This window comes from Onychomys torridus, chromosome 3 (genome assembly GCF_903995425.1).
Source record: "Onychomys torridus chromosome 3, mOncTor1.1, whole genome shotgun sequence".
NCBI lineage: Eukaryota > Metazoa > Chordata > Mammalia > Rodentia > Cricetidae > Onychomys > Onychomys torridus.
This window is the reverse complement of record NC_050445.1, coordinates 114925834-114945343: the sequence shown is the minus strand read 5'-3', so window position 1 is coordinate 114945343 and position 19510 is coordinate 114925834. Positions and strand designations below refer to the sequence as shown.

The 19510-nt window shown below is 37.3% G+C and overlaps 1 protein-coding gene across 5 annotated transcripts in view; it reads right to left on the bottom strand.

Moving 5' to 3' along the window:
- Positions 1-19510, bottom strand: part of Exoc6b (exocyst complex component 6B) — a 470758-nt gene that overhangs the window by 275272 nt on the left and 175976 nt on the right. For all 5 annotated transcript variants that reach the window (XM_036180693.1, XM_036180694.1, XM_036180697.1 and 2 more), the window contains one exon: positions 11471-11539. In XM_036180693.1, coding sequence (XP_036036586.1) covers positions 11471-11539 — 69 coding nt within the window. The remainder of the gene's footprint in view (positions 1-11470; positions 11540-19510) is intronic.

Here is a 19510-nt window from a genome sequence, read left to right as displayed (position 1 = left end):
TCCCATAGCCCTGAGCTCCATAGGACATGTAAAACAGTCCAGGTCATATCTTACACAAAGACAGCTATACTGGAGATAAGGATCCCTGAATATAGGAAACCCAAACCCCCTTGTTCCATAGAAACCATCATGTTCCCAGGCTAGTAGCACAAGCTGCTGTTTTTTTCACAGGAGATATTACTTCTATATAAAAGCTGTTAGTTTTACAAACACCCATGCAGAATTATCTAAATAGACTCAGTGCCTCTTTTTACAGAAATGCACACCAATGCAGGCAGCCCATGGTAAACTTTCTCAACATTTACCAGTCCAATGTACAGAAAATCCTGTCCTACATCCAAGTTTGTAAATGCCTATATGCACGTGTACAAAGATTCACCACTTTATTCATAGGCCTGCTTATTAGTAATACAGTCAAGATTTCCTATTCTTTTTTATAATATATATTTATATTATAAATATTTTTATTTTATGTATATGAATGTTTTGCCTGAATGTATGTCTGTGCACCATGTGCATGCCTAGTGCCTGCAAAGGTCAGCAGAGGGAGTCAGATCCCCTGGAACTGGAGTACAGATAGTTGTGAGTTGTCATGTGCTGAGAATTGAACCTGGGTCCTCTTGAAGACTAAGCCATCTCTCCAACCCCGTATTTCATATTCTTTTCCAATAAAACTACCCATATTTATGAACTCTCTTTTCTATACATTCTATTACAATCCATAAAACCAGGCTACTTCCTTAGCAATGGACAAAGGAAGTAACTCTGAAGTTGTGAAAAGGAAGAAACCACAGGAGGGTGTGCTCAAGGCCCTCCTGAAGAAGTGACAACAGCTAAGGAGTGAAACTTACCAGCAGACTGCAGGTCACTGAAGCAAGCAATCAGACACAACTCTGTGGGGTGTGGCTGCGGTGGGACCCGCTCAGTTGTGTACAATGCTGGTTTCAATGGCATGATTTTATGCTAATGGAATTTAAAAAAAAAAAAAAAAACTAGTGAGGGAGACCAAAAGAAACTGATCTCAGAGGCTAGGAAGAGAAAGAAAATCAAGTCCTTTTCTCCACAGCAACACATTCATTTGCTCTCCACAAGACAGATTGTGGACAACAGAGCTAAAGTCTATACCAAAGGCAACTCTTCAAAAATGAAATATTTTAAAAGCATAGCCTAAAAAATATAGAAAGCATTCCCGTTCACTCCCCTGCCTAGTCACATTTCACAAGAAGCTGGGCCAGTGGCCAGATGGTGCAAAACCAGTAAAAAGGTTTTTCAAGAATGGAACTACCAGACTATTCAGCAATCTCACTTCTGGACATAAACAAAAGAAATGAAGCCAGAGTGTTGATGCATTGCCTGTTCTCCAACATGCCTTGTAGCTCTATTCAGAACACCTAAGAAACTAGAACAATCTAGGTGCCCATAAATTAATGAAAAGATTAATTTTCCTTTCATAGATAAACAACCAAATAAATAATAGATAAACAATGGAAAACTATTCCTCCATAAAAATAAATGAAATTCGATTACTTTTTGACATGGGTGGACCTGATGATCACTACATTAAACAAAAAGCCAGGAAGAAAGCATCAGTACTGCCTGATCTCACCTCAATGAAGGGTATAAAAAGCTGATCCCATGGAACTTGAGAGAAGAATAGTGGTTCCCAGAGGCCAAGGAGAATAGACAGGTATGGCTCATCAGGGGTACTAAAGGTATGGTCAACAAGAGTAAGAAGATCTGGGGTGCTAACACAGGGTAATGAATGAAATACAATTAAGAATTACACATTTCAAAAAGGTCCAAGTATGGACATGGTGATTTACACCTGTAATCCCAGCACTTAACAGAGGGAGGCAAGGTGATGATGAGCTTAAGGCCAGTGAGGGTTACAGATTGAGTTAAGTCTATCTGAGCAACAAAGCAAGATCATGTCTGAGAAAAAAAAAAAAATTAAAACTACTAGAAGAAAGGATTCTGAATGCTTCCACCATAAAAATATGATGAATTTAAGAAGATAATGTTCAACCAGACTAGACAGACAAATATAAATAAACAAAATCAGTCCTTCCTCCATTCCTAGTTATTCACCCCACTGTGCTCTGTTTTCTCTTTATGGTATTCACATTATCAAAAAAATGTTTTATTTATTACCTGACAGCTTATCCATGATGGATCTCTAGCACCTTCAAAATAAATGTAAAAAAAAAAAAAAAAAAAAAGGCCAGTACACACCCCAGTTTAAATAATTAAACTGGATTTTTGGTAAATGCACTCAAATATAACCTGAACAGAAATGGACTTCATAAACATCCTCACTTTTAAATTTTTGAGAGAGTTCTGCTGTGTAGCCCATATTGTCTTTAGACTCCAGTACCAGAATTACAAGTGTAGGCATCATGCCTAGCCTATGACCTACTTTTCCTATCCTAAAAACAAACAAATTAAGAAAAAACAGCACTTTAAAAAAATAAAATAAAGTACTTCTTATACTTTGAGAGTCAATGAGAAACCACTAACTTTAATTAATCTCTCCATATAACAAATTAATGAACTATGTAAACCTCAACCAAAAAATAACTGTCATCTTAGCTGCTGGTTTACTTCAAGCCCTTGTGTGGTTTGTATTGCTTTTTCAAACAGTGCCTTCTTGGGGTACCTTACACATTACTCACTCATTTCTTCCACAGCTGTTTATTAGTTTATTCTACAGTATGGAAACCATGGATGCTAAGACATCCAGAAGCTCTAAATAAGAAGGTGAGGTATGATAAGACAGACCATGCGTATATTTTCTGGGCAAGTCTGGACTCAGCAGTAAGATTATCCACTCCAGTGTTATAGTCGGAAATGACAACTTCTACACTAGTGGTTCTCAACCTATGGGTTGTGACCCCTCTGAGGAGTCAAGCAACCCTTTCACAGGGGTTGCCTAAGACCATCCAAAAATACAGATATTTACATTACAATTCATACTAGTAGCAAAATTACAGTTCTGAAGTATCAATGAAATAATTTTATGGTAGGGGGTGTCACTACAGCATGAGGGACTGTATTAAAGGGTCACAGCATTAGGAAGGTTGAGACCCACTGTACTAGACTGTGGCTTCTTTATTTTATAAGAATTTAAGGAAGTACAAAATCTACCAAGTCCCAAACTTAGACTTTTCATGCTCTCAAAATTTAAAATAAACCCATTCTACCTGTAAGTTAAAAAAAAAAAAAACCCACTCTCTATGAAACCTACTATTATGAACCATAAATAAGCATGAACTTCAGCTATGGAATTTGCTTCTGGTAAGAAGATCATTGTGATGTAGTCACTTACATAACTGCTTCAATAAACTAACTCCACATAGGACAAAAGGATATTCCTTTTGTCTCTTATGTGTGCTTTTGTGGGTTCATTTGCAGACTTTGGCTATATCCCTCACCCATGATATTAAAACTGCCACAGCAATATAAAAATCAGTATCCAGGAAGAAGACATCTTAGGCATGTTAACAAAAAAATGAATAAATTTAAAATTTTCAAAGAAATCTGACAAAACAAAAATAGATTGTAGAAAGAAAAAAATAGAATATGAAAAACAAGAAAAATATGTCAGAGATTTCTCACAGGCTATCTGAGATGGGAGGAAAAGAAAAATATCAAATCCAAAGATCTGAGCAATGGTATAAAGGCAATATAATTTCGAAGAGTTGTCAAAAGGAAGAATTTGGGCCTTGGATGATGACTCAGTCTGTAAAGTACCTGTCTCACAAGCATGAGGATCTGAGTTTGAGCCCAGCACCCCACCTCCGACACACACACACACAGTCTGGCACAGTGGCATGTGGCTAATTCCAGCACTAGGGACGCAGAGACAGGTGGATCCTTGGAGATCTAGTCTGCCAGCCTAGCCAAATCAATGAGATCCAGGTTCAATGAGAGAGTCTGTCTCAAAAGGTAAACAACAATGGAGGAATACACCAAACTTCAGTCTCTGACCTCCATATGCATCCACCAATGCTCACACCCAAACCAACAACACAAAGACACACACACAATAATAATAATAATAATAATAATAATAATAATAATAATAATAATAAATACTAATAAAATACTAATAATAAACAAACACAAAGGAAGAGATATAGTTCTGACTACATTCAGTGGAAAAAAAAGGAAAAACTGTGGAGAGGAGCACATACAAGAGCAGCCAGAAGGAAAAGCATAGGAAGAGATAAGGCAAGGGTCCCACGTAGACTACTCAGACCAGGTAAGAAAGTTACTTTATTCTGAAAATAATGAGAAACACACAGTTTAAATTTATATTAAGCCTAAGATTAAACTGTATTTAGCATTATTAGAAGTCATATGTAATATGAATTACTTCTTGCTTGCTTTGTCCAAGTCTGAAAAGTCGTCATAATACTTTGCATGAAGACACACAAGTGAGCACACTTGAAAAGTTCAATTATCTACAAATAAACTCCTTGTTTAGCTCATTTTTCTTTCTTTCTCTTTGTCTGTTGTTTTATTCAAAGCCAAGTGATAGATATGCCCATGGGTAATAAGGTCACTGGGTTAAAAGAGCATTATGACAATTACAACAAACTGGATTGCAGCTACTACAAACCAGAGCCCATTAGTCTACACAGCAGGAAAGTTATCACTAGAAATGCTCTTCCTGTGCCCTTATCAATGCAGCGCACAAAGTATTTTGCCCTCAGCTCTTTCTCTATGATCTATGCAGTTTACGCCTATCTAACTCACCAGGCACTGGAGGGTCAGTGGTTCTCTGAGGCCCTGAGATACAGTGGGAGAGTGACAGGAACCTGTAAGATGTCAGAAATAGACTCTGAGCTGCTAAACATTTCAGGGAAAACTTTTCACATGAAAAAAAAAAAAAAACTCTTAAAAAATGCATATGTGTTCTTACTACTCAGATGTACTCACGCTCACAAATGGAAAGAAAGCAGAATGCATCTAATTCTTTTCTACCTAAGTTGGTTCCCTAAAGGTGCAACTCCTATGTGTCTTATATATTGTGGGAATGCAGAAGAATGTTTTGAAAATGAAAATAAAGTCTATTAAAATTAAAATAATTAAGAAGTAGACCAAGTAGAATAGGGCCTAAAGCTTATAAAGCCACCCAGAGTTCTTAAAAATAAAGTTCAAATAGACAACAGACAAAAACAAAGCTATTCTGAAAGAGTTGCAAAGGGCACTTCCCTTCTACCCAGGACAACTTTTCCATTAGGAATGCAATTGCCCATTTCTTGATTCCCAAGGGAAAGTAACATCCTTCAAATAAACAGGATGGATTTTTTTTTTTTTTTAAGAAAACAACTCTCCAGGTCTCTTAGAAAGCAGCTTTCCTCTACACCAACTATATTATAAACTTTTTGCAAAGTTATTCTTATTATCTTTATATCTGTCAGCATTATCAGCCACATATGCTAGCTTTAAGAAAACATAGCTTTGAGGGGTAGATATTTTTATTATCCACACTTCTTTGATAATTTCATACATGTATATAAGTGCATTCTGACTGCTCTCATCCTACCCTCCCATCATCTATTCTACTAATCTCTTTCCAGTATTTTGCCATTTCCCCAGCTACCACTGTAGGCCATATGAAATCGTGAAGATTAAAATTGGGAGGTCACATACTACCTTGACCCAAGTAAGGAAGAAAAACAGTGAGAGAAGTGTGTTCCAAGAGGGTTCCTGTCCACCCTATGCTATCTCATCCTCAGCTGTAGCACAGGGGTAGAAATGGGAAAATTCTAGCCCTGAAGCTGATTCACTTCTAATAACAGCAGCGTACCTGAGAATCAACAAGAAAATAAGCTGAAACTTAACACATTTACTTACTAACAGTTCCCATCATTATTTCTAAACCTCTGTTCTAATCTTTCTAACACAAGTGGTCAGAAAACAACTATTAGCTTAGTTGCAGAAGCTATCACATTCTCCAGAGAAAAGCAGGTCATCAGCTTGTCACATTTAAAGGCTCCCTGGGGAATCGAGATTTATGACACAGTGACAGGGTCACTGTTTTTATAGTTAGTTTTATAGTTAGATTGGGCAAGGCTTCTGAATCTAAGGAAAAACCAAGGTGGCAAAAAGCTGCCCAGGGGCTTGACACAAAGGGTACTCAAGAAGACCTGGCATTAACTGTTCTAGGGCACAGATTTGTACTCAGCAGACAACTGCAACCTGACTCAGTCAATACTGCAAAGATTTAGATGATGGGCTCTTTTGAGATCAGTGGATAAAAGTCAAGGAGAAAGAAACCTGACAGTATAATCAAAGTGTTATATGTACAGCCAGGCATGCTGGCACATGTCTGTAATCCAGCACAGAGGTCAAGGCAGAGGATTTCAAGTTGAAGACTCCTTGATTATAAAACAACAAACTATTTTTAATTAAATGTATATATATGCATTTCACCCAAAGACATCACAACTTTCACCAAATCTTCAGAGTCCCACCTTACCCAGGAAAACTGCACTTGCTAGAGCCTCTGTAGTAATGTTACTATACAGAGCAACACTCTCTACTTACCAATATCCCACTACAGTCTCCTTTTGCTCCTGAAGGACAGAACTACATACAGTTCTTAAGATTCATGTAGCCGGGCGGTGGTGGTGCACACCTTTACTCCCAGCACTTGGGAGTCATAGCCAGGCAGATTTCTGTGAGTTTGAGGCCAGCCTGGCCTACAGAGCAAGATCCAGCACAGGCACCAAAACTACACAGAGAAACCCTGTCTCGAAAAACAAAAAACAAAAAAAAAAATTCATGTAATACTAAGGAGTTGCTGTGTGCGTTAACATCTGGATTACTGCTATAATTGCTAACCCAAGATGTCAGGAATCCAGAAAGTAAACTTTTTATTATAACATAACACACATGCAGAAAAGTACATAAATCAAAGGTGTACATTTTGTCAACATTTTTAATGTGGGAATTTAAATTGTTAATGAGCATATAATATAGTTCATTGGAGACCACGATGCCACTAGGAGAGAAGATCATAAATGAAACCCAGGAACTAGGGGTCTGGCTATATTCACAGGCTTGCTCTTCTCCACACCCTTAATGACACCCAAGCGTCTCGTTACATGCTCTTCACAGGATAAGTTAGCATAGCTAACCTCCAGATGACTTAGAAAGATGCTTCAGTATATAAAGGAGCTTAATGTTCATGTAAAATTGTCCAGACTGAAGTTGATTTAAAAGTTGGAACTCATAAACATGGCAGATAACCTTGGGTCAATAAAGGTTTCACAAAATATGCAAGACCGACTCATTTATGCACTCACTAGACAGACAGTCCATCCATCTTTACAGGAACAATGCACAATGTACAAGAACCCTAGTTATTATTATCCATCACTTCCTTAACAGGAGGACTTTGGGTTTGTTTTTTCCTTTTTAAAAATTTTTTTCTCTAATGACTGTGACGTTTTATTTCCTCACCTGCCGATCTCTAAACTGTATGTTTCTAAGTTGTAAACCAAAGATTTAAACCCTATCAATTGTTTAAAACAGTTCCACACAATGCATCTACCTTTGCTCCCACACACTTCCATTGTATGATTACATCAAGGCTCACGTCTCCGCCACTATCTGACCCTTGTTCACTTTCTTTCCTCCCCTCCACCCACCAAACTTTGCCCTTCCTGCCAAAGTTCAGCACTTCCTAGAAAAGTCTCACTGCCTGTTTGATATTGTACTTCACTTTAGTCACCAAAGGAAGAATTTACAGGTGCTTGGCCCCATCTATAAGACCATGACCGAAATCTGACCTCCTGTTACAATACATGAACTTCTGCCCTACTGATAAGGCTGGCAGATATAAGTAGGATTTTTCAAATAATCCTTTGGGAATTTATAAGCAGCACAGCCATAAAGGGGGGTGAATGGAAGGTCGGTTTCACTAAAAATAATAAATATTGCCATGTTTATTCAAAGTGTGCCTTGTTATGCTCCAGGCCAAAAGTTCAGATAAACACTATTGTAAATGACAAAATATTAGAACTTTTTGTTACTTGTGTTATGATCCTTCTGCTGAACACCAATAGAACTGTTTTCCCCTGTATAAAGCCCCTGACATTGAATAGCATGTCCTGAGATGAGAAGATTGGATTTGCTTGAGGGTCAAAAGAAGGGTGGTTATCTTTTACAATAAAAAAAAAAAACTGACTATTATATAGTGCTCATACTAAGTGGTAAAGAAAAAAAAGAAAGAAAAAAAAAACCCACCAGATTGAATAAAATTATACCTGTCCTAAAAGGGCTTCCCATTTATTGATGAAGAAGAATACCCATGAATATGATGGTTAATGCAATAAACACAAAGACAAATCACATACTATACAAATGTAGAGAACAAATTCACTGAGCTCAGTTTGCAATATTGAAAAAATTTGTTGGAAGACAGTTATAACATAAGTAAGAATCAGGAAATTTAAATGAGACAATGAAAAAAGAAAAGCAATGAAATGGGAGTGGTGATTGAGGCAGAAGGGCTAGTGTGCGAAATGGATGACAACCACAACCACAGTATGCTTCAGAATTTGAAAGCAAGGTGAAAAGCAGCAAGAAATGTGAAAGACCTCTAGAGAGCCATGGGCTATGATTTCTTCATTATTTCTGTGCCTTATAAGATAGACGACCAGTGGGATTAAGCAGGTAACACATGCTAGACAGAACTAGGACTATGGCAGGAGTTAAGTGTCTGAGATCAAGAGTAGAAGGAATACTTAAGGAGAATGCTTTCACTAGCTTTGATGAAGTGAATGGAGCCCTTACAATGGTGTGGAGAGTAAGATAAAGTTCAATTATAGTCACAAAATCTACAGGTCTAGATACAGCACTGAGGAAAGACAGAAAGTATGGTGATTACAATCATCTTTTTGCAGCTTCAAGACCACTGAAATTTCCGGAGTCTGTAAGGGCAATGAAGTGTGAGAGATATCAAGACACTAAGTTTCTACTACCTGCAGAGTCTCCATAAGGTTGAGTGCAGTAGGCTTCTTTCTCTGTTTGCTTGTTCCTGTTGTCATTAGGGAACAGAACCCAGAGCCCCCCACAATGTTAAACACATACTCTACCACTGAGCCCATGCCCAGTCCCAGCACATGCACCTTTTAACAACAGCAAGAAACAGCAGTGGCACAGGTAGAACCCTGAGAAAAATAAAGGGCAAAAAGAAGATGAGCCGACAAACACCAAAGTAGACAGCAATGTCAGACAGGCAGGCAGAGAGGAAGAAAACCACTGTGTAAAGGAGGAAAATGAAATTAAGGTTTGAGAGGCAAAAATGATCAATCAGTAAAGTCCAGGTCCCACAAGATACACACTCAAAGAGGGATAAGAGGGAAGAGAAGCACTTTGGAAATGATCAGAATGAAGAAATGAAGACCTCATTGGAATGGAAGGAATTAGTACTACATAGTTTAAGTTCTTATTCTCCATTCTTCAGTTCCCAAATGCTCTTTTACTCAAGGCCTAAAATTAATGTTAACTAAATAGAAAATGAGAACTTTGTAATAAATATTCATATTGAGTAACATTTTTAAATATTCTTGTTAATACTGTGAGGAACTGTACTTTACCATGAAGTAATGTGCACAGCTGACTTGAATACAGCTTTAGACAGTAACAAGATTACAGCCTCAGCTCTATGAATTCAGCACCATCCTTTAGCAAAACTAGTGTTAGATTTTATTCAGAGTCCCCATAAGTCTAAAACAGGAATATCTAAATTATAAACCTAAATTCCAAAACACTACAGCTGAGTTCCTCCAATCATTAGCTGTAATTTCCAAACTGCAGAAAGAAAACAGTGCCTTAGACGTCATTACATTTCAAATACTAATGTGTAGAGTCTTATTCCAATTAAACAGTTTTCTAATGTGATCATTTCTAAACCAGCAGACTTTAGTTCTCATTTAAGTTAAGCCTATATGCTCACTGTTAATTAAGAAATACATTTTGTCAATTTGTTCATAAGAATCTGGACCTCCTATGCACATGTCTCTACTTCACAGTGAATGCCTCTGAAAATACTAGTGCTGTATCTGTATATCAGCATCTGAAACAACATCATCTAACTAGACAACTGCCACTTATTTGATGCCAATCATTTGCCAAGGACTGAGTTGACATTATTTCACTATCAATAACTGTACTAAGCAGAAAGTTATTATTCCATTTTATATATGAGTGTGCTAGACCACCCTAACACACACAGCTAGTAAATATGTAAGCAAATGATTTTATTACTCCTGTTAGAATTCCCACGAGGCAAGTTTGTTCTGTTTTTATAAAAATGTAACAAAGCTCATAAAAGGCAGCACACAATGGTAAAACAGCACCGCCACATTCTTATCACCCCAGGAAAGCACTTCCCTCTTGGTATACTGCAACCACTTAAAGCACAAACCTAGCTTTCCACACATATCCCAATCCATTTCATGCCGAAGAGACACGAATGAGTACTAAAAACTGTATATGGATAATGACATTTCCATCAGCACAGCATGAATTATAAAACACTGAAGACAATCCAAGAGGAATACTGTTACCTTGGAACAGGGGAGTTTGGTTTGAGAGAGAGTTGGTTTGAGGTTGGCAGGATGGTTGCTTGTTTGTGTGTTAGTTTAGGTTTATTTTTGGTTGTTTTATGGAAGCTCAAACATTATGAACTGTAAGTTTAAAACTGATGTGCCTGATTACCTCAAAATTAAAGATTTCCATTTCAAGAAACATAAATATAGTTTATAGTACAGAGGCAAACTGGAGGTAAACTGTCAATATCAACTACACAGAAGGAATTTCTGAAATTTCTCTTTCCAAGAAAATAAAAAAAGGAAACCCAAAATAAAATACTAATCAAGGTTTAGAAATAGGTATGAAGTAGTTAATGCATCTATAAGGAAAAGCACAATTTTATACCAGCAGTCAAAGAAATTCAAATGTGCAAACACTGTACTCAGGACCCACTAGGCTCTATTCACCTGTACCTCTGCATGTAGGCAGATGGCCACAGTAAGGAAATAGCCACTTCCTAGGTCTCTATTAACACCACAGACTTGCCCTTTTCGAAAATTTCTTTTACTAGTGTTTTATAGAAGAAAAGGAATTGTCAAAAAATGTAAATATTTTTCATAAATACTTTAATGTATAAAAAGCAAGTTATTCTAGGTTAAATATGTTAGATTAGAAACAGAGAAATCTGAATAAATGTAACTATCCTCCTTATAACTTACAAACTGCTGATGTCACTTTGAGCTGTCATCAGCTATATAGCATTTTACAAGTCAAATACAAACAAGATTCAAGTACGAGCAGAAGAAATTAGTTAATACTCATTAAACAAACTTTTGCTTAAAACAAATTGAAAAATAATAATAATCAGAATTTTGAGTTCAATACAAATCTTTATTAGGAAGGTCAGGTAAAGACTCACCAGAACAGAATATATGTGCAGACAGCGATATACAGGGGAGAAATCCACCAAGTCTTGAGCCCCAGGTACCTAGAAGCATACAATTACAAAATATCAAACAAAATTATTATGGGGAAACTGCATTAACTTTATTTTTAGTATTCAAACAGTGATTTGTTTACAAAACCAGCTCTATATTCTAAAAGGGAAATTTAAAACAAACAAAAGAATAATATTCCCAGGCTGCAGAGATGGCTCAGCAATTAAGAGTGCTTGCTGCTCTTTCAGAAGACCTGAGTTCAGTTCCCAGCACCACATAAAGTAACTCACAACCACTTACAACCCCAGTTCCAGGGGATCCAATACCCTCTTTTGGCCTCCCCAAGTACCCACACACAGGTGGCATACACATACAGAGACGCACATACATACACATAAATAAAAAATAAAAATAAAGCTTTTTTTAAAAAAAGTCATATTCCCAAGCAAGACATATATATCTGTAATGTGATCCTAGAACTTGGGAGGAGGCAGGAGCATCAAGAGTTCATGGTCATTTTTACGTACATGAAATTCTGTCTCAAAAATATCACACAGAGAGAGACAGACAGACAGAGAGCACTCCCAAAAGTTTTAATTCTAGTTACAAGTTGTGCTGACAGGGACCATGTGGCACAGTCCCACAGAGATGGGAAGAGAAACTGCTTTTTCTATCTTCAGAGACACTGAGCCACCAAGGAAAGTGTAAAGATGGAGCTGTGACTTTGGTGACCCAAGTCAACTTCCAACATGTATAGAGTTTACATAAAAGCCAAGTTTCAGTTGCCAAAGCCAATGTGCTACACAAGACGACTATTTTTAATGGCCAGGCAGTTATTAAAGGGCATAAGTATTCAAATACTTAAGTCATTTTCATCAAAATACAGAAGTGATACAAAAAAAGAGTGTATACTGTATTAAAAATGAGATGACAAATGGAAAAGCCAAACCAAGAAGTTACTCAACAGACTTCAAAGTGAGTAATGAATAATATATTGACTATACTTAACCATCAAAATATAAAGTACAAATCAGGTAAGAACTGAAATCAATTCTCAGAACTAATAAGAATTTGCTAGTTGACTTGACAAGGGGGAAGTCAGAATGAACTTTGATCTAAATTTTCTCAACTGAGAAAGAAAACTATCATTTGTCATATACAAATTCAACAAGAATAACAGGGACCTGAAAATACATGTTAAACAATGAAACAAAAAGAAGAAAAGTTCATAAGTAATTACAATGAAGATCTAGCTGGTTTTTCCTGTCACAATGGTAACTATGTAAATGACCAGCACAAAAACAGCGGACACATCTAAGCTGAGTTAGGTGACTCATGGTTACAGTGCTGATTCCCTTTCTTTCATAAAGCAAACACTATCTCTTCTTAGGGACACAGTTTCTCTAACTAAGACTCTTCTCACAATGAAAATGGTCTTTGTTCTACAGTATTACACTGCTCCCTGGCTGGAACCATTTGGCACTCTACCTTCTGCTCGGCTCCACCAGGTGAATCTTAGGTCTCCATGTTAAAGCTCTAAGAATGCTGAGGAGGCCTCTGCAAGCAAAACAGCTGCTGTGGGAGCCAAAACACTCTGTGCCATGGGATCTCTTACTTCAAGTGACCAGTCACCTCCATATGATGACAGCATGAAAACTTTAGGGGAATTTGTCTGCCAGAAAACAAGAGCTTTAAGCTGTATAAAACACAACATCAAAAGAAAAATAATTGATGATTTACAAAAGTATTTAAACTACATAAAAACAATGTGTACACATGAAAAAAGACAAAGGAAATATGAGTAAAAATGAATCTATATAGGAAATGAGATTATTTATGTAGAGTAATTGTTGCTAATAGATTAGGATTAGTCTATCTTCACTACCGTTTTCTAAAAGGTATATCTCGAAAGGTGACAAAGTTCTTTCTTGCCATTGACAGCAAGTCTGTCTTCTGAGTGTTTACAGTATCCTGATGTATAGCTATTTGCTCTACTATTCCCTGGCCCAAAACCTAACATACAGATACATTCTCCTGAGTACAAGCACACTGTCTGCTTTGAAAGCACCGCAAAGAGAGCTAGGCAAAAAGGAAAGGAACAGAAAGAGGCTCCAGCTCACCACCTCCCCCTCCCTCCACAAACAACCCAATATTTAGAACCCTTTTTCCTCCCTGCTCCCCTCTGAGAGCACACTAGGAGTGAGCACTGTAAGGAGACTGAAAGTGCTGTGAGGCTAAAGGCATGACAAGTATGCACTGACTCATGTTGCTTTGAGCGGGATGTGTTTTCTCTGCTTCTCCTAAGGAAAAAGAATCACTTACATCTACAGAAGGCAAGAGGAGAAGAGCAACAAGCACTGCGTGAAGGAATGTCACCCTTCTGCAAGATGGAATGTAGTTTCCAAACTCTAAACACCAGGCGGAGGAGAGCTGGGGACAAAGCAGCTGCCCTACTACACTAGCCACAACCTGTCCAATTGAAGGTCTACATTCTGCTCTAGCAGAACAGACTTCATATTGCCTTCCCCTCCTTTGCCTGCCCTCCCCTCAAATTGCAAAGAATGATTCAAGCAGACTTAGGTTTCATCAGGGAGGGGTCCAAGGACATTTTCCTAAGCTAACAATGACTGTCTCTAATGGTTTCTGTCTCCTAACAAAAGCCATGACTCTTTTATCTGCTTCATCTAATTTTTCCTTTCCAAAATAAATAACAGAGCCCTTGCATTTTACACATGTCCAAATTTGACAAATCATTATCCACAGAGACTGGAACTGATAAGAGATAACTTTGTGGTGGGACGCTGTCATTTCCTCTTATAAGGGCTTTCTTTGGGGCTACAACAACATGATTAAAATAGTTAAACATTTCCTTTGCCTGGCAGTCAGGAACTCAAGACATTAAGACCCTGGAGTCTGCATTTTTCTACAAGTTCAAATAGATCTAGGAGGACACCAGCAGTGACCACAAACAGTACACAGGGCATGACCCTACTTTGTGTCTAATGTTGAGAACTCATATGAAATCACTTCATCACCAAGGACAGCAACTGCTTAATTGTCTGCCCAGTTCCAAGAGCAAAGTGAATACCTCCCACCAGCCAAAAACTCAGAATTTTCTCAACAAGCAACAGTTCGGAAGATTTTGGATGGTACAGCTACAATATGTGCCCCCAGAGAACATCATATACGGTAAGAAACACAAGCATTTTTTAACAAAACAAGTAATAGCTCTTAAAAGGGATGTCACAGTGACTGAAGCACAACACAGAAGAAGACAGGGAGGTGACTGCTTCACGCTACTACTATTTCACATTCATAAAGACAGTTTCAGCCAAGCCAATGCTTTCCAACTTTCATCTACAAAATATTGTTAGCCAGCACTTACATATGATACATGCATCAGCAGCCATCACATAAACTACTCTCAAAGGACAAAAATGACTCAAGGACAGGAGAATACAGGTTAAGAAAAGCAAATGTATAAATAAGGTTAATAACACCTGAAAATGATCTTATGTCTATGCAGAGACTATCTCTTGTAGAAAATTTGAAGATTTAGGGTAGTTGTGGACTATCTCACAGTTAGGAAGAAAAGAACGTTTCTGATCTTGAAAATTTTTGAGAAACACCAGAATCTGATTTATATGCAGTCTTTCACTTATTTAATACACCTTGCTTCAGGTAAAAGGGAGTCTCTGAGATTGGAAAACGATGGGAAGTTCTTTTCCTCAAGCATAAGAGGACACTATTACACATAAAAGAAAATTGCTGACTTAAAGCAAGTGATGAACTCAAGCTTCAACAGATGCGAATCTTCCCTTCCCCACAAAGAGTCTGACTGAGTCTATTTTTTTTGTTTGTGTGTTTTGTTTTAAGACTCACTAAGGAAAACTAGTTAAGGATGATGTCCTAGCATGCCCAGGAGGTTCAGGCAGAAGAACCTTGAGTTTGAAACCAGCTTAGACTACATCTTAAGACCCTGTCCAATAACAAAAATCTGTAAACAAACTTACCTAACCTGATAAATATTCCTGCTTTGTTGCTGGATAAGCAGTCTTATACAAGAGAAACTGAATACAAGAGAGAGTTAATTTCTTCCCTGCACCCAAAGCAACAAATGGACTATGATTTTCCCATACTGCTCATCAACACAGAAGAACATTAGTCCACTCCAGCCTTGCTATTCACACATCTGCCCCAGTGGAAAAACACATACACAAAAACCTGCTCTCACTCATCCTAGTACACATTCCTCACTTAGTTTTCTCTTAAAAAACCTTTCAAAATAGATGAACAAACTAGACTGAACAAAAAGAATATGATAGAGGCTCATAGGAATTTAGTTATGTTTCTCACTAATTATTTGGGCCATTTTCCACCTTTAAAATTCTTCTGACTTCCACTTCAAACAAAGTAATTTCTTGATATTAGTAAATAAGTGCACAAATTGGAGCTCATTTCTAAGCATTACATAAATCTGAAGTCATCAAAATGTACCACACATTTTCTGAAGGGAGTGAACAATAAATGATTGGCTAGAAAGACTCGGCTTCTGCCTTCAGAGATTCAACTGAAGCTGCCCATATTATGTTTGGAAGCCAGGAAATACCTGGCAGACATTTTTCACCAGGATGCTTTCTGAACTACGTTGCCTTCATAAGTTCAGAGAAAGAAAGGGTGGAATTCATATGGACATAAAGTCTCATGAAGAGAGACTGAACACCATAGACTAACTAGGAGGACTAGGGTCCTGAGTAATCACAAGTAGCATGAGTATAATGAGGCTCTAAGCTTCAACCAGAGCTCTGTCCTGAAAAGTTGCACTTTTCCTACAAAGATGCTCTCAAATTATTAGGACCCTTTCTGAGAAATCTCTAAAAGGATTAACACTTAAGTTGTACAAGTATTTGTACTAATCATAAAAAAGTATTCAGTAAAAAAAAAATCACCACTCCCCTTATAAAGGCACTGCAAAATACAAGGATAATCCCTTCAGGAGCATCTTGAAACTGAACACTGATGGAATAAAAACCTAAAAGGTCTTTATTTAACAAGAGTCTAGTTCATATAGATACTAAAATTGTTAGGGAAACTGTGGTGATATTTTATTTGTGCTGAAATGTAGTATTTTATTTGTGTATTAATAAATAAAGTTTGCCTGGAGATCAGAGGTCATAGCCAGCCATAAACAGAAGTCAAGCAGTGGTGGCACACATCCTTAATCTGATCACATGGTAGGCAGAGTCTCTGTGTGTTCAAGGACACAGCCATGCGTGGTGACACACACCTTTAATCCCAGTACCAACCACAGAGACATGGAGGTCTGTATAGACAGGCAGTGAGGAGGAAGTGAGGTGGGTTAAGAGCCAATGAGAATGCAGAACAGGAAGGCAATAAAGGTGCAGGTTAGACAGGAAGAGGCTCTCTTGGGAAGCTACGGTGACGTGGTGAGCTAAGGTTAGTTGGTAGCTATTGCTCTGACCTCTATGGCTTGCACTACTGTATTTGGCTCTGTGTTTCTATTTCATAAGACTGTTTAGAAATTCGTCTATAGTAAACTCCATACTAAACACAAAGATATGGGCTAAGGAAACTCAGAGTAAACAAAAATGTATAGAAAGAAATCTTGCAGGACTATAAAGACAGTCTTTGTACCTCTAACACAATCCTAATAAAGTACAAATTCGAGGCAGTGAAAAGAAAGGGAGAGAGGGGAGAAGGAGGGAAAAGTAGAAAGGGAGGACAAGGGATAGGGTACAGCAGTAGAAGAGAATGAGACACTATACCTTCATGGCCATCTCATAATCTAAAAATTACTGTAAAAATGAACAAGACATGAGTCAACTTCAGCCACAACTCCAGGGATAAAGATGAAAAGTATACCAAGAAAACTATGCCATTCTTCCTATCAAGAATTGAAAAAATGAAAAGATGATAAAATTCTCTATTAGCAAAACAGGCAATAGATGCATGGAGAATGACACCTTAGGGAGGATTACTGGACCAGACAGTAAAGATATGACAATTTAAGATAAATGTGCAAGTGTCTTCCACAATGACTGCCCCATTTTACATTTTCATACCAGTGTCTCAGACTGACAGATGTACCACATGGCACCCTTGCCATTACTGTTGTTGGTATACTTTTAATATACCTACTGTAATAACTGTGAAGTTGAAACAACATTCCTATAAGAAAATGTTAGAAATTATTATGTGCCCACTTGTGGACTGACTGAACTGAACAAAAGGAGCCCTTCCTATCCAGCATTAAAGAAAGATTGAGAACGGTTTCCATGAACAAACATGGAGTGACTTTCAGGGTATATTTTCAAATGAGAAAATATCTATGTATTATGCTATATAGCATTAGAAGTAATTAAAGACACATATACAAACTAATAATGCTGATAATGTAAAGACTAAGTAGAAGTGGTAAAAGAATAGAGATAGAGATGGGATTTCATTCAATATATCTTTTCATGTAATTCTGCCCTTTGGACTCAACAGCTTAAACTACTAAAGCTAAAGGGACCCTAAAATACCTTTAGGTAGACTAAACCCACATAAAAATTAAATGCAATGTGTGATACTTACCTAGTTTAAGAAAAGTAGAGAAATGCAAAAATCTGTGATGATGGGTATGATTGAAACAACTAGGAGATATGTATGTGAGCTGCTTATTCAGTGACATTACTGCCCAAAGCTGAAGAACATGGTCAATGTATTCTAATGAAATCAAGGAACGTCATTCTCAAGAAACACATCAAATACAATTAAGTTTGCTTTAATTGTATTGGGGATTTAGCTAAGTGGTAGAGCACTTGCCTAGCAAGCGCAAGGCCCTGGGTTCGATCCTCAGCTCAAAAAAAAAAAAAAAAAATTAAGTTTGCCATTTTCTATCCAATGGCTCAGTTCAGGGAAAGGAAAATAATGTATGTGTCCAGTTCTTTCAATAATGTTTTAACAAAGAGAAGACAAGCAGCACATTCTAGAAAGTGGAGGCCTTAGGTGACCAGTATGCACATGTGATTTCTCTAAAGATTTGAAACTCTAAGAAAAACAAAGAAACCTATACAATTAAGCTGGTTCATCTAAGAAAAGTAGAATGGTGTATTTTAAATATGAAGAGGAGGGGGCAGAAGTACATTCCACGATGAGGGTTATTTGCCTCATAGCAGGGGATGAAGGGGACTAATAAGCAATGAAAATACAAAAGAGAGCTTCTAGAAGACCTGAAATGATGGGCAAAAGTTTATAATTGAGGCAAATAATTTCAAAGTAACAGAACCTTTATACTATTCCCATCATATTTTATAACTAATGTACCTGAAAGAATGTAAACAAAACAAAAAATAAAATGTTTAAAACATGCTCTAAAGTTTCCAACCTTATAAACTCTCCTTTTGTCACCTGTTACATATGCAAATACCATCTTTAATTTTGACTATATAAGAATACATAATATTGGGAATACATGAAGAAAGCCTTCATTTCACATTGTAGTCTCCTAACAAAAACTTATCACAAAAGAAAATACCTAGGGCTGTTAATCAGTATGACAAAACACTATACTCTCATATATTTTTCTAAATATGTGGCCATCACATTCTTCATTTCTTCCATTTTTTTGGACAGAGATCCAATAAAGGCAATATGATATTTTCCTTAAAAAGAGAATAAAGTCAATGAGCAACAACTGCTCCTGAGCAGTCCCAAAGGGGTTTCTGCCACCTTTATGTTGAGGGTCAGTCTAATACTTCCTATGATGAGCAAGAGACTGTTAGAAAAGTCACAATTTTTATGTGAATACAATTAACTTAAAAAGTGACAACTGGCAATAGATATGGCTCTATTTGCAATCTTCTACACGTTGACATCCAGTTATGCCAGCACCATTTGTTGAAGATGCTTTCTTTTTTCCATTGTACAGTGTTGGCTTCTTTGTCAAAAATTCATTGTTATGTTCATAGGTGTGCGGGTTAATGTCAGGGTCTTCAATTCGATTCCATTGGTCCACA